The sequence below is a fragment of the Genypterus blacodes genome, unplaced genomic scaffold (assembly GCF_046128005.1).
Source record: "Genypterus blacodes isolate CSIRO-AG114 ecotype Tasmania unplaced genomic scaffold, CSIRO-AGI_Gbla_v1 ptg000012l_1, whole genome shotgun sequence".
Taxonomy (NCBI): domain Eukaryota; kingdom Metazoa; phylum Chordata; class Actinopteri; order Ophidiiformes; family Ophidiidae; genus Genypterus; species Genypterus blacodes.
In genome coordinates this window covers 7,224,562-7,239,368 of record NW_027466826.1, presented here as the reverse complement: position 1 = coordinate 7,239,368, position 14,807 = coordinate 7,224,562, and the positions used below count along the sequence as shown (strand labels likewise).

General features: G+C 41.4%; 1 protein-coding gene across 1 annotated transcript; it reads right to left on the bottom strand.

Moving 5' to 3' along the window:
- Nucleotides 1-3,739: 3,739 nt before the first annotated feature.
- slc18a2 (solute carrier family 18 member 2) lies at nt 3,740-14,609 on the bottom strand. Its single transcript, XM_076165145.1, has 15 exons — nt 14,438-14,609; nt 12,840-13,179; nt 10,353-10,411; nt 10,161-10,244; nt 9,986-10,078; nt 9,566-9,655; nt 9,389-9,432; nt 8,345-8,405; nt 7,709-7,804; nt 6,925-7,003; nt 5,989-6,040; nt 5,287-5,350; nt 5,082-5,201; nt 4,488-4,621; nt 3,740-3,890 (listed from the first exon to the last, which is right to left on the bottom strand). The coding sequence occupies exons 1-15, from the start codon at nt 14,556-14,558 to the stop codon at nt 3,783-3,785; spliced, it is 1,545 nt and encodes a 514-aa protein (XP_076021260.1). The 5' UTR covers nt 14,559-14,609; the 3' UTR covers nt 3,740-3,782.
- Between the last annotated feature and the right edge of the window lie 198 nt (nt 14,610-14,807).

Here is a 14,807-nt window from a genome sequence, read left to right as displayed (position 1 = left end):
CTAGAAGCAACTTTCCCTGCTTACAAAGCTCGTAGGGATTTGAGATGCTGCATAATTCCGGATGAATATTTTGTGAAGGTTAAGTCTCTATCTATCTCCTCTGGTTAATTTGTATTGTTTAAGCCAAATGTGTTAATGTATGTAACCTTTTTTTGGTGGGTAATCATTTTTAACCAATTTGATTTTTGATTCGATCTTGTTTAGAACAGCAAACTCAACTGCAACACACTGCTGCTCACTGCTCCGGCTTTTGTGCTTAGGTGCAACATATGTATATGTATGTTCATTTCTTTGATTTATCGGAGTGAATGTTATTAATATTTAGAGGTCTCATCTATTTAACTGGTGTGATGTGTGTGTGTGTGGGGAGAATGTTACCAACAATACTTTCAAGACTTCATGATGTGAGTCTGTGCAGGTCATTTGCCTTCATGAGTTGTTTTCTTGCCCGAACGAACGAATGTGGCATTTGTTTGTGTGTTTGGTGTGTGTACAGTATATATCGCTCTCCTGAACCTCCTCGCCTCATTTCCTCACACAAGAGTTGAGCCTGTAATGTCGCCTGTTACAGTGACTCTGTCCTCCAACCTTTACATCTTCATTGAGCGCCTGGATGACATAGTGAGTGCAGAGGGAGCGTCTGAGGATTTCTGTGGTTGTCTCACCAATCGACGTCGCACCATATACTTACAGCACAATGCAGTTGAGTTTGACAGCAGACCTTGAGCGAGACTCATGGAGGCATCTCTCATTTAAAGCAGGAGATACTGGACTCTCTGTGGACAGCTGCCTCATTGGAGCAGAATGCACTGGAGTAGAACACATTTAGGAGTAAAAATCAGCACATTAAGTAGAGGAGATGATGATTTTGGATGGTGGAAATGGGGACACCAAATGAAAAAATGACAACATATCATCCAAAACAACTCCTGGAATGCATTGGAAATTGTGGTTTGATGTTGGCTCATAATATTGAAGTTAACAAGTAGGTTTTTTTTCCCTGGAATGTAACTTTGCTAACTGGTCTAGTTCCTGCTTTTTTTCTGCATAATAGGTCTGTTAGTCATGTAGATATTGGCTTACTGGCTGCTATACCCGTCAATCTCTTTCAATCACTGTATATCCAGATTTTTTGTGCAATATTTTTGTAGGCCATGACGCTGATAATCAGGAATGGATCCCCGTGTCTGCGATTTCTCTTATTTTCTTGTTGTTTTCTCTCTCTATGTACTCTGTGAGCCCAGCTTTCTGCTTATGTATCCCAAGGTTTTTTGGGGACCAATAATGATCCTAAGAGGAATTCACAGTTAAGCCCCACCCAACCCCACCCCTCCCCCACCCTTTTTCGGGCCTGAGAAGCACTGCTTTTGCTGCTGCTGCTATTGTAACAGTGTGCTGATCTTCAAAACTCATCACATGGTTCTGCCTCCGCATCTTTTGAATCTGCACCAATAAAGAGACTGTACATTGGCTTTCAGCAGAACGAGGTGGTGTGCGTTTCTTTTTTTGTGTGTGCCAGGGACGGATGTACGTACACACCTATGGAAGGCTTGTGTGATGAAGCTTTATTGTACATAACCTCAATAAAAAAGCTAACGTGAATTTCCATTGCACTGCTGTTTGGTTCTGCACTCCAGTTGACATTGATTTTGTTTAAAATCGGGGACAAAATGTACAATTTTGTACTTTTAACAACTACTGAGAATTTTATGTCTTTTACCATGTTAGTTTCCTGAGCCGGACCAAAGACATGTGACATGGACAAGGACATAAGTGCAGTGTAAAGACATGAATAAGACAAACAAGTAGAATAAATTATTGCTCCTGCATTTTGTTTCTTAACAGTAAATTGAACTGGTCATTTTTGGGGCTGGATTTAGTGCTATTGGATTATGTTGTATCGAAATCTAATCTGTCCTGTCTACCCCAGTGCACTGCAAAATCTTAGAAACGCCTTTTAATATAATCCATTCTTCATCTCCGTTAAGCTGCAGCCTGTACTGTATGGGGGGGAAACTTCCCTGCAGTAACCTACACTGCTGCCTGGTTGTTGGAAAAGAGGGACAGAATTGTGTGAGCATCTGCAACGTAATTGGAGCCCAGTGTAGAGATGGACAGACTGATTACAGTGTGTCTGCTCACACACTGGGGGGATTTAGTGACAAATTTCCCCATCATGACAGCTGATTCTGTCCTCCACTGACCAGCACAGGCAACCAAGAGTGTGAGTATCTCTGTTACATGTTGCTCAGCCCTTCATACTGTTGTGTTTAGAATATGAAACTAACCGTGTTGACATTGTCTCTTTTCTGTGGCGTCCCAAGACCCATACCTTCTACCCTACTTCTCATTTGTCACAGTGCTTTTATCAGCGTACCTACACAGAATTTAATTAAGGATATCTCATCCCCCAACCAGGTATGAACATATATCACACACTCGGCACACATCACAAAAACACACCAGCGGCCCAGAATGTAAAACTTAAGTGTTTGTACAGCTTCTTATGCTTTCAATCATTTATACACACTCACATAACAACATAGGTACCAAAGCTCACCCAGTTTAAGTAGCATCTATTTAACCTCTTTAAACATTATATGATCAAACTGAGCAGGTTAAGCACATTGTGAGTTGATCAGAGGCAGTCAGATAATTATTTGTCGATAATTCTTCTCGAGTCGTGAATCAGTAACATGCATCTTTTAAAAAGGTTGATTTATATTGATCATCTCTTCCAAATCTACTGTAGAAAAGGATTTCCAACCCAGTATGATACTCAGGAAGCATCATAGCAGCTCAGACTTGTGACTCTTGTGTAAGTATAGACGATGATTAGAATGACAAATGAACGTTAATGTTGATAGTGTGATGTCTGTGAAGGTTGGTCACATCACAGAATCGTGTATGACATGATGATTGAAACCCTCAGAGAGCGGCGCAAATGACTCCTGCAACAACGGATGGTGTTCTTCAAACTTTATTATATTTCAATAAAGCTGCCCTTTTGTTTGCACACATCTCATCACCGTGAAGAGAAATATGACAGTTTCCTGTGTTATACGATACTCCAGCAAACAGACTATTTATCACTTTGAAAACATCACAGATAGCAGCTTTTTCTTTGCAGTTCTCCGCAAACCGGCCTGTTTTCTTATCAGGAGGACACTGAACGCGTTTCATAATAATACACAGAATACACTGCTCATCCTTTAATTCAGCGTACAGCAGAATACAATTACCTTGTCAAACGAAAACAACAAACATTGTACTGCGTATACAACAGTCCTCGTCCCTACTCGCATAATCCTTGTTGACAGGCATTACACGGGCAAGGACGGTCTCAACAGCTACTATCTCACAAAAAAATGAACTAAATTGTTAATGTTACCGTTTAGAATATCATGGACAAAACCTTTAACGGCCAAGACAGTTTGTAGCTGGTTGGTGTTCAAACTGAACGAGCAAAAGCATACTTAGTGAGCACTTACCTACGGTCTACAAGTGCTTTTTTGACATGTCTCTCTACAGAATAAGGCTGTTGGCTAAAAACGCCTCTGCAACGGTGAACTCGTAACCACAGATCAAGAACAACTTTGGTTTGCTCCAGTATAGCTGCTAACAGGACACTTGACAGTAAAGACTGAACGCAGGACATTCACACGGAAATGACTTGGCTGTTTTGATTTCTTCAATGTTTTGTTTTTTTCATCTGTGTTCTTTTTTTTTGTACAACAAAATAGATCTTCTGAAGGGTTAAACCTGCGTGGCTGCTGTCCCAGTTAATCATAATCATCATATTCTGGCTCCATGTCTTCGCCCTGGTAGTATGTTCCCTGCGTGGAGTAGGACCTCGTCTTCATCGAACAGTTTGTGTCCATCAGAATGGCCTGAAAACACAATTATTTAAAAGTTTGTATCCATTGCATCCGATCAAGCACAACAATACAACAAACATCCATACAGGACTACTGATCATGTCCCAACATTTAACTTCTAGAAGACGTGCATTAATGTCACAGGACAGAAGCACAGTGGCATCAGAGAGAGAAGGCCTAAATGGATTTGTTTACACAGAGAAACTAACTTTGACATGCATGCATGATGAAATTAAGCGAACACTTATGGAAGGCACTGGCAGACGGATGACGGTGAAAACAGTGAGAAATTTATGTACAGGAGGAGTGATGATGCCGCACGGTGACATGCAAATGGAGATGGAGGCAGGGAGATGAAGTCACCTGACCCTTTGAGGGACTCTCAGGTTTATTGCCCCCAGACTCAGAACTAAAGTAGCTAAAAGTCTTGCAAGTCCAGCTTAACTGGTACTATTCAGGTACAGTTGACTTCCATATTAGAAATAATCTGTTTGCCTTTCAGGGCTTCTATATTTCTATGTGTCCAAGCATAAATCCTACAGGTTTGAGATGGTGTTCATATCTATGCATCATGCATTTCAATGTATTTAGGCATGTTCCAAATCTCACTATTTTCTCTTCTTGTCCAGGCGGACTCCTGAGGAAGAAGCAGAGAGGTGCATAGATAATATCCACTATTCCAATGATGGTCATCAGCCAGGCGAAGCCGATATTCTCAGCTATGGATCCTCCAATTGATGGCCCTAAAAAAAGAGAAGGTAAATTACAGCAAAGAGCACAGACGAGTCCATCAGGCTCAGCTGGGGTCATCAAGACACAGAAAAACTACAAACCAACCAAGTGCTAAATTGAGCAGAGCAGTAATAATCTGTTGAACTCTGAAAGGTTAAACCTTTCATATCTGACATTACCATTTGTTTTAGCAGCCCTATGTATTCTGCAATCGTCACCTTTCTTCCTTCCATTCTGTTATTTCAAAATATGGTTGCTGAACCTGTACTGAGTTTGTTTATTGGGAACAACACACAATGCTCCTGTTTACAGCTGCACAAGTTCATCATGAGAGATCAGGCGTTGTCTCATCAACGAGCTTTGCAGTACAACAAGAGTTTCATCATGGTATCAAAACCAGAAGATCTAAATCAGTCTAAACTTAACAGTTTTTGAATTACCAACAAAGGCTTTTTGAGGTTTCCTGCTTACCTAAAGCAAACCCCATGCAGAAAGCCACATCAGCGATGGCGTACACACTTCCATAGACAGACACATGCCGTAGGTCCACCAGGTAGCCCATTATAGGCATCATAGAGGAGTCCACCATGCCTGTGACAACACAAACACCAGTATTCTTATACACTCATTCGGGTGGTGCACTATTGCAGGACGGCAATAGATTCAGCAGACTTACCAATGGCAAAACCAACGCCAAAGTTTGGAAGGATCAGACCGTAGATGCTTCTGGCAAATGGAATCTGTCGGAGAAATATTTATTCTCACATCATCTGCACACTTGACCTTTTCTGTGAAATAGAGTATGTGGCAGTAAAGAGCATGTGGTTTTTCAGCTCAGTGTGGAAATCCTTGTGAAGCGAGGCTCCCATTGGCAGAATGAGACGAGCGTAATGAGATAAAGAGCTGGACATAAACTAGATTTCCTGCTGGTAAGGACGCTGCAAGGCCAGAGGGAAGGAGCCATTTATTTGGACGATCTGGGTGTTTACGTCCTTCAAAACACTGAGAACAAAAGATTCTCAACTATCACTGCTTTGTAAATGAAGAAGTGGCAACGCAAGTCAAATTTAGCCAAACTACACTGTGTCTGTTTGTCTGAAGAACAAGTGAAGAATTGTTGAGCAGCACATTTAGAAAAAGACACAAAATAAGATCCAGATACATAAAAAGTCAAATAAATCCTGTATAACAAAATAAAAACAATGAAAATTGAATAAAATACAGTGAAAACAGGAAAAAAGAAATTAGAATTTATCATAAAATTATATATTATAACAGATTAAATTCATAGTAAATACATAAATGCATCTTTTCGAAGAATAAAGTCAATTTAAAAGATATTAAGAGAGAAATCCGACCAATACTCCCTCATACTTACACAGATTACACTCATTCCAACCAACACCATTCCAATGACAGCACAAAGCCACCTGAAAGGGAAAAGAAGAAGACCTGGTGAGTGTTGACCAATCACAACAAACAAAAAACTCAAAATAACAGAAAATAAATCAAATGTTTTGGACATGAATACAAACTATAAGATCAACCACACATGGTCATGTTAGCACTGACTGGTAGTTTGGCGGCGGGTAGCACTAAACATTATCCGCAACCGTCACCGGAGGTGTCACTATAGCAACGGACAGTACCAGATTTTCACTATGGAGCTGATTAAAAATAATGAGCTGAATGAATTGTCTGTGTATGAGCCGGTGAGACATCAGGTCTACGTCAAATGCTGTGCAAGTGCTTAGTGCCTTGATCAAATTAGCATCCATGGCAAAAATGGATTTGGGACAAGGGGCGAGGTCGACGCAACCAGGCAGGCATGACACGTGTGTGTGTTAGTGATGGTACAAGTTTGCAGGACTTGTTGAATACACTATGTTTGAACTAATCAGATAAAGGTGGAGGAGGGACAGATGGAGTAGGGATCAGAACCTCTGTCCTAATGTCTGGGACTACTATTGTATGTCCTCAGAGCTCACAAATGAAGCTGGTGAGTCAAATTATAACCACAACATCTCTTTGTAAAACTTAAAAACACCCCGCAGACATTCTTACTCAAAACACAACAGTCATTCTGAATTGTCAAGCATATATACACCTACATATATATGACAGAAGGACATTATGGATGCTCATATACTCACTGTATCATCAAGGCTTCAATACTGCCTCCCTCACAAACACTAAAAACACTGAAAACTCATTTAGAGGAGCGGAAACAGATATGAAACATGCACACAAACACACACGTACGCGCGCACACACACACACACAAAGAGTAGATTAAGATCGTTTCTCTCCCTACCTCCCAATCTTGTGGGCCAACTTGCCAAAGATGTAGGTTCCAATAAGGTAGGAGACGGATGCCGGTAAGAAGGCGACGCCTGGGCCACAGACACACACACACACACACACACACACACACACACACAAGCACAAGCACACAGAGAGCATTAGGACTGAAGGTTTGGGAGGCTTTGTGAGATAAGCAGAGCTCTATCAGTGCCTCATCTCACAGCTGCCGCACATCTTCCATTGTGTGTAATGAAGACTTGTGCTTTCCACCTGCCAGCATGTGACACCCTAATATCCTGTTGAGCTCTCATCCTTTTTTATCTGAGCCAGACTTCATATACAACAGGCTGGATGGACAAACTAATAACACCAGAGAGAGCAGGAAGCGTGTATGTAGCAGGGCGTGGAGCGGGATGGAAGGGTGACACACCGAGCTTTGGCAAAGGACCTGCAGCTGATGGAAACACATCTACATATGTTCAGTAAAAAGGAAAATACAGAAATGACTACTGACTGATAGATATTATATTATTATTATTATAATTATTATTATTATTATTATTTTGTGAACTACTGGCTGAAGAAATTGGTAATTTCAAGTCATTAGATACCAAACCTGTGTGTTATTACATCTGAAATAGTAGCTTTTGAAGTTCTGTTCTTGTTGGTGTGTGTGTGTGTGTGTGTGTGTGTGTGTGTGTGTGTGTGTGTGTGTGTGTGTGTGTGTGTGTGTGTGTGTGTGTGTGTGTGGGTACTGTCCATGTTCCAGGTATAAAAAGAAGCTGTCTCAATACCCAGTTGCCATTTCCGGGCACACATGGTCTCCATCATCCAGATAGGCAGCGTGGGCTCTAACATGGCGATGGCCATGTTTCCAAAACATAGAGCACCTGGGGAAGGAGGAAGGGGGGGGATTGTGGGTAAGTGGACGCAAGATCAATTATGGTTTCTGTTTTTGTACTTATGCCCTGATGTTTTGCTCTGCCAAACTGATCCCCCCCCCCCCCACACACACACACACACACTCGCACACACACACTTGCGAGGACCATATAGTGCTTCTATTTATTCCTCGAACCCAACAATACACATCTAAAGATTGTACAGCAATATCACAGAAAATATCTCTTGTAAACATTATCATTCCATTCACACACACACAGACACTTTCTTCTGATGGTAAGACGAGCCTCTTTAACATGCAGCACTCACTTCACTGCACAATTTTCAAGCCATAATCCTACCCGGTAACCGGTAAATCAATGGCTGGTGTTCAGCTACCGTGTCTCTCCGCGTGCAACACAATTTTAGCCCAAGATCCAAATCAATTTCTTGTCCTCAACCTCTTTTTCCCCCGCTGCCGTTTAAAGAGGCAATATCCCACAGATGCTTCCTCCTCACTTTTCACGGCGCTGCTTTTGTTTTCTTACCAGCTGCTATGAGAATGTATGGATCCTTCATGAGTGTCAGCAGCGGTGTCCCCTTCTGACTCTGCCAGGGACAAAGTGACAAAATAGAGACTTAAAAGTCAAACACAAATATGAAACTGTCTATTCCTACTAACATACCAGCAGAGTAACACTGTGTGAGGCATAAGCTGCTTGCTCATCCAATTAAAAGGACTTTTAGGTCTTGCTCCAGGTTTTTGTGGACCCTCATTAAACATTTCCAAGCAGGACCCTTGGAAACCTTTGAGAATGAGATGAGCGTTTGAAACTAAAGGCAGATAAAAAGGTGACGGATTGCTAAGCTAAGGACCACAGGCAGATTCTCCCATTGGCTTTCCTTCCATTAATTAGGGAGACCTGTTTGGCTCTTATGTCAGCTTAGAAATGTAATGATGTCAACCTGAAAAGCAACAAGAGAGCATTTCCCTTTGGGGAGTCGTTAAGTAGCATTCAAAGACTTTGCCAAATGAGACACTGACTAAACCATTCGTCAACTGCTGGTCTTAGCATGTTACTACAGTTAGGAGAGCTTTAATATTGATGATGGTGACGACGATGATGATGATGATACTGTGTTTCCATTCCAGTGTTCCTCAGAAATACTGAAAACATTTTTCATCCTTATCCACCAAAGCAAGCCAAGCACAGTGAGCCATCTAATTACGCTCCAATAATTCAATCAAAGTTTAGGTTATAAAGATCTTGTATGATGTCTCTTTGGTCGCCATAGCAACTGATGCCTATCAGGCCTACAGACAAGAAAAACAAAGAAAACCAGTATAATGAATTTCAGTTGTATTTCCGTTTTTGTGTGTATTTTAGTTTGTGTTTTGGTTTTTCAAGTTGCAATCCGGTCATGGATGCGTCCTGGTCCTTCCCGTATCTCCTGTCTGTCTTTAGTATTTACGACCTAATTAGTCCCGAAATGCCATAAACAGTCTTTACAGATGTTATGCAGCTATAAAGGTCAACTTAATGAAGTGGGATAACCTGCAGGAAATGAATGATGAAGGCAAACTAACTCACCTCTGCTTCTACCTTGGTGGGCTGGAGAACAAAGAGCTGCAGAGCTGTTCAAAGAACACAAAGAAAACATTGAAAGGCTTGTTGTTTAAGTCAGCTTAGCATCTTAACATATAGGAGGAATAAGCTGGTCTTCCTGCAGTGATCATTAAGTTTCAAGGTGATAAAATGTAACTGTACCTCCATCGAACAAAGCCAGGAGGGCTAGAAAGAGGAAAGGAGCCGTCTTCCCCACAAACTCATACATCACACTGCCGAACGGAGGGCCAACTGTGAACAACACACAGTGGTTAGTGTAAAATACAGTTTACAGTTATGCATCGTGTTACAATTTAGAACACTGGTAAACAAAGCATGGGATGGTGGGAATAACTGTGATCGGAGTGAAGAATGTAGGAAATAAAGACTAGTTTAGTAAGTTGAACACTCATACATACAGAAGTAATTGGACAAGGACTTGAAAAGTAAGGATATAACTAGTAACTGCATGAATTAGAGCTACACAGTGTGGGAGAGGCAGTGAAAATGACTATTTTCAGATATTTTGAATTGAATGAATCTGTAAATTTTGCTCTATTATTTGACAGAAATTTACCATACCAAGCACTCCCAGTGCTAGACCTCCCAGTGCAATCCCAATGGCCTGGCCTCTCTCCTCATCATCTGTGTACACACTGGCGAGTAGTCCCATCCCTGGAATACAATGAGGTAATGCATGAAACACAGCCCCTTGATGCAATATAAAAACAAAAAAAACAAAAACATATTATCTTACCAGCCACAGAGGAGCAGGAGGAGCCGACACCTTGAAGCGATCTGGCCAGAAACAGCAGCGTGTAGCTCGTCGAGAAGGCAAACACTTGACAACAGTGAGAAATGCACAAATTCAGCCAAAGACACATCAAACACGGCGACGGCATTGTGATGTTTCTGATAGTAAAGAGGTGTGATGTTGCTTCAAACTTACTGATAGTCGAGCAGAACATGATACAAAAGCCAACAAATATGGGAAGCTGGTATCCTACTCTAAAGAGACAGAAGAAAAGGGGGATATTGAGACATTTATCCATGTAAAATTTAAAATAATCACACATTTTTCAACATATCCTTGCCTGGCAGTGAGTAGTAAATGAGATGTTCAGGTATTTCAGCCACACCCATTGCTAACAGGTACATTCAATCTCTATAAACAAACACTGGCAGGAAGACAGCATAAGTAAACTTGTGAAATTTCTGGTCACTCACATCTTCCCACATCAATTATAAATGATGTTATTATTATTATGAGGGAACAGCAACAGCTCAGCCATGAAGAGGTAGAACATGCAACCAAATGGTGGTTTACAACCTTAAACTACTCTGGTTCTGGACTGCAAGTTTACTTCAGTTAGTTACACTTTTCTGTCTCCGTAGGGAAATATGTCAGATGCATTCAACCCACAGTGCATAAACAAAAGCAAAAGTTTTGATGGTGGATTGAAACTGGAAGACCCTGAAAGACACCCAGGTGGACATGGGGAGATCCCAGGAAGGACTAGGACAGGATGAGACTTAAATCAAATGAAATTTACAGGTGGCCACATAACAAGAGTCACATAACAAAACCATTTTACATGCAACACATAACCCAATGATGCATGCAGAATCAACAATGCATTTTCATTTGTAGTTTTGAATATTTGAATATTCCAGTGGCTATGTTGGATCAGCTCTGCTCATTTGCTTGCTTTTGATTCTCAAAAGGACAAATGGGACACGTGTGGATCTTAAGGAGCTCCCACAAATGAAGACCAGAGGAGCTCAAGTCCACATCCAGACCACCATTGCTGCTCTAGTGTATCGCTGGACTCACAGCTGCTAGTCTGTTTTTTTTTTGTTTTTTTACAGAGAAAACCTGTAACTACCTGACATGCTTGACTTGCCTTGTATTGTCCTCTGTCAGGAGGGAAGGTGACTAAGAACCAGTAATGGCACTGTGATCTTTCTTTCAATCTCATCATATCTGAGTGCCCAGCTGAGACACTAAACACTGCTTTGCCAGCCACACTGAAGCATTCACACTTTCACTCTCCCATAAACATTCTCCTCACACGCTGGTAGATCAGTAGATATGATCTTTCAATAGATGCCCTTTTTTTTTCTTTTGTAGTGCTTGACCCACTGATCAGTGTTCACCATAGTGCCTGTACCACCAGTGGTACTTGAGTCCCCTTCAACATCTGAGATCTAGTGGCCCGGTCACAACATTTCAGTTTCAGCAATCACCAGTCACATCCATTAGGCCTTCAGCATTCCATCATTTGTACATTTGCATCTCCTTTAGCCCTTAAGAAGTAGTCATGTCTAAGTTTACTCCCTTTCCCCGTTAATAATGCAACAAACTGCACATAAAGAAGACGAGAAACGCCCAAGACACTCATTCATTCATGCAATGATGTGAATGTTCCAACTTCAAACAAGAGTTCTTTCTTTTGCATTTATAAAAATGGGAGTTGTTCATCCATTCTGCAGCTATCCATGTGTAGAAATGCACATGCATGCAAACACTCGGTCACACTGGCAGGAATTCTGCTCCATTTGATTCTTGTGGATTACAGCTACTGCCACTGACATGACGTTACAAGAGTCGAGTGACGTGGTTGCCATACGCAACATTTACATTTGACTTATTGCTCTCGGTTTGCTTTGTTGCCTGAGGTGAAAAAGCATTGAATTCTTTGTTGACTTTTGCAGAGGTCTTCATCGCTTTTTGCCTTCTATTATAAATGCACTTGACCTTAAAATACCTGCAAAAGAAACAATATTGTCAACAACAAAGTAAGCTTCTTTGCTTTTGCTGCCATGTATTCTGATCCACATCTAAAACATAATATCAACCCAAGTACTCTAAGCAGTTTATTTGCGATATTTTTCCTCTATTTTCCCTTTATTTTCCCTCTATTTTCAAGAACTGGAAGCATAAGTGATCTACAAATCATCCTGTTTATAATAGATAAGAGTGAACAAGGTCTCTGAGGTGTTTTCCTGTGAAAATCGGTTGTAAAAAAAAATCTAAATGGTCACGTAATCAGTCTATAATGGGGCATGGAATCGACATACTCTTAGAAAATAGTGACAATTATAGCCAATTAAATCTATTGGCTCATTCAAAACATGCCTGTAAGCCCGAAAATTTGATTCCATAGAAAGATAAATGCAACTGGATGGTTTTTACTGTCAGAATTCCAATAGTTTTCATGATTTTAAGTCAATTCATGTCAATATTCTGACACACTAACACATCATGTCAATAACATCATGTCAGTTCTCTTAACACAACACACAGTATCGCGTCTAATTCTCAAGGCTTCCATTTTCAGCATTGAACACCCCAAAATCCCTCCACAACAGTGATGCATCGACTCAGAAACAACAAAAGATGACAGATGCAGAAACTGATCAGCTGGTGGCCTACCTGTTGGTGAGTGGCCCTATGAAGGGGTTGGTAATGAGCTGCACAGTGGCCTTGGAGGCAAACAGAAGTCCCACTTTGACGTTCTCATTGAGCAGGTTTCGGGGGGACAAGGCGCAGTCGGAGGCGTTCTGAGGCAGCTCTGAAACAGTGGGAGCCGGCGGGACCGGCTCAGTGGACCGGACCGTGACGTTGATGCCCGAAGACTTGACGGTGTTGTCGTACAAAGACACGATGCTGTCGAAAGCTAGAGGGGGGACCTGCTGCTGAGACGGGGTGGTGTTCTTGATCACCATTGCTGCTGACTCATCCAGGTTGTACAGGTAGCTGGGGATGATGGGCACTGGCAGGCACAAAGAGGCGGAAGGAGATTGATGCAATAAAACATGACACAACCACTGACTGATGCTCACTGCCACAAGGCTAAAGTGGAGCCAAATGTCACTGCAACATATGTCAGCCAGCTGAGGGAAACAGAAGGTTCTACAAAGATGCTGGAGAGAATCAGAACTATGGAGAAGACTATTTCTTCAACAAAAAGCAACAATTATGCGGGGAAAACAACAACAATCATAATTTAGATTATGTGTGATTCTTTTTTTTTGCTCTTTTTAAGTGAATCCATCATGACAGTATCATATTGGGTCGCTTTGTGGTTTTGAATTCCACTTTATCTTAAGGGATCCCAAAGGTTCAAAGATATCAGGTTGAATTTTGGGGGAATATATATATCAAACTAAGCTTGAAACGTTTAGAATAGAAGTATAGGGCTTTGAACATTTCTTGCCACAAAAACAAAAATAAATGGAAGTATAATATTCTATACACTCAGAGGGTAAGAGAAATGTAAGAACGTTTTCATTTTCCTGCATGAAGTGTATTTAGGTTTAAAGCTCGATAACGGTGGTGAGATCAGTTTGATTCTGTCGTTGCTTATTAAAGACTTTAATAATTCACGATACAAAACAAAACAAAGAAATCTCTGATAATGCATCTATGGGGAAAAGGAAGAATGCTGGAGGTCTGTGCGTAATGGAGAACAGGCGCAGAGGGCAAATTGGCGATGAATTAACAATTCGCAGAGAGAGAGGGAGGAACACACACACGAACACACACACGGTGTTTAAAAGGTGAAGTTTTGTGGGAGCTTGTTTATCATCTGTTATGGGGAAGGATGAGGAGTTGGTGCTCGCGTTATCTGGGAACGAAAAACGTGTGGAAAACAATACAATCATGCAAACGAAACCAATTTTTACTTTCAAATCATAAGCTGCTGCTGTCGTTCCCACTAATTATGACGGAGAACAAGTGTTAGTCGCGAAATCAAACGAATTAAAAACAAATCAGAGTCCAGGCATCTCCCCGGGGACCTAAACGACTATTACTCGATCCTTTACAGACAATATATTTGCTCTAATTGATGATTTAGTGAACCAAAAGCTGTGATCTACGGACTCTGGTGAAAATCGCCGTATTTTTCAGCAAAAAAAACAAACGATTATCGGCGGATGTATAAATGAGCGTGTTTGGACGCGCAAAAAGTCGAGGCACAAATAGTGAGGAGAGATGTAACAGGTGTGGGAATGAGAGAGGACACCTACCAACCACAGTCAGCAGCATGTTATCCAGCAGCAGAGCCACGAAAACAATGAAGAGAATCAGTTTCCTCGACCTCCTCTCCTCCCTGAGCCATGTGAGGAAATTACACTCTAATCTGCCCATGATGTTAGTCCCGACACGAGCAAGAACACACGAGAACACGGGGGCAACTGTCCTCCTGCAGAGACAAGTGAGGATGGGTCACTGACCTTTTTATGAGGATCAAATAGAATTAAAAGAAATAAGTTAAGAGTTATGGGTTAGAAATAACAAAGTGCAAAAAAAGAGTGTAAATGTTGATGTCTTACCTCAGCAGCACATTGGGCCAAAGCTCCAGCAGCAGCAGCAGCAGCAGAAATGGGAGGAGATGCT

Bases quoted from the DNA above. Each gene is read 5' to 3' on its own strand.
- slc18a2 (XM_076165145.1), bottom strand. From the start codon at position 14,558: ATGGGCAGATTAGAGTGTAATTTCCTCACATGGCTCAGGGAGGAGAGG. The intron at 13,180-14,437 runs GTAGGTGTCCTC...TGTGCCTGCCAG, and splicing joins CATGCTGCTGACTGTGGTTG to TGCCCATCATCCCCAGCTAC. The intron at 6,041-6,924 runs GTAGGGAGAGAA...TTTCCCTTTCAG, and splicing joins TTGGCCCACAAGATTGGGAG to GTGGCTTTGTGCTGTCATTG.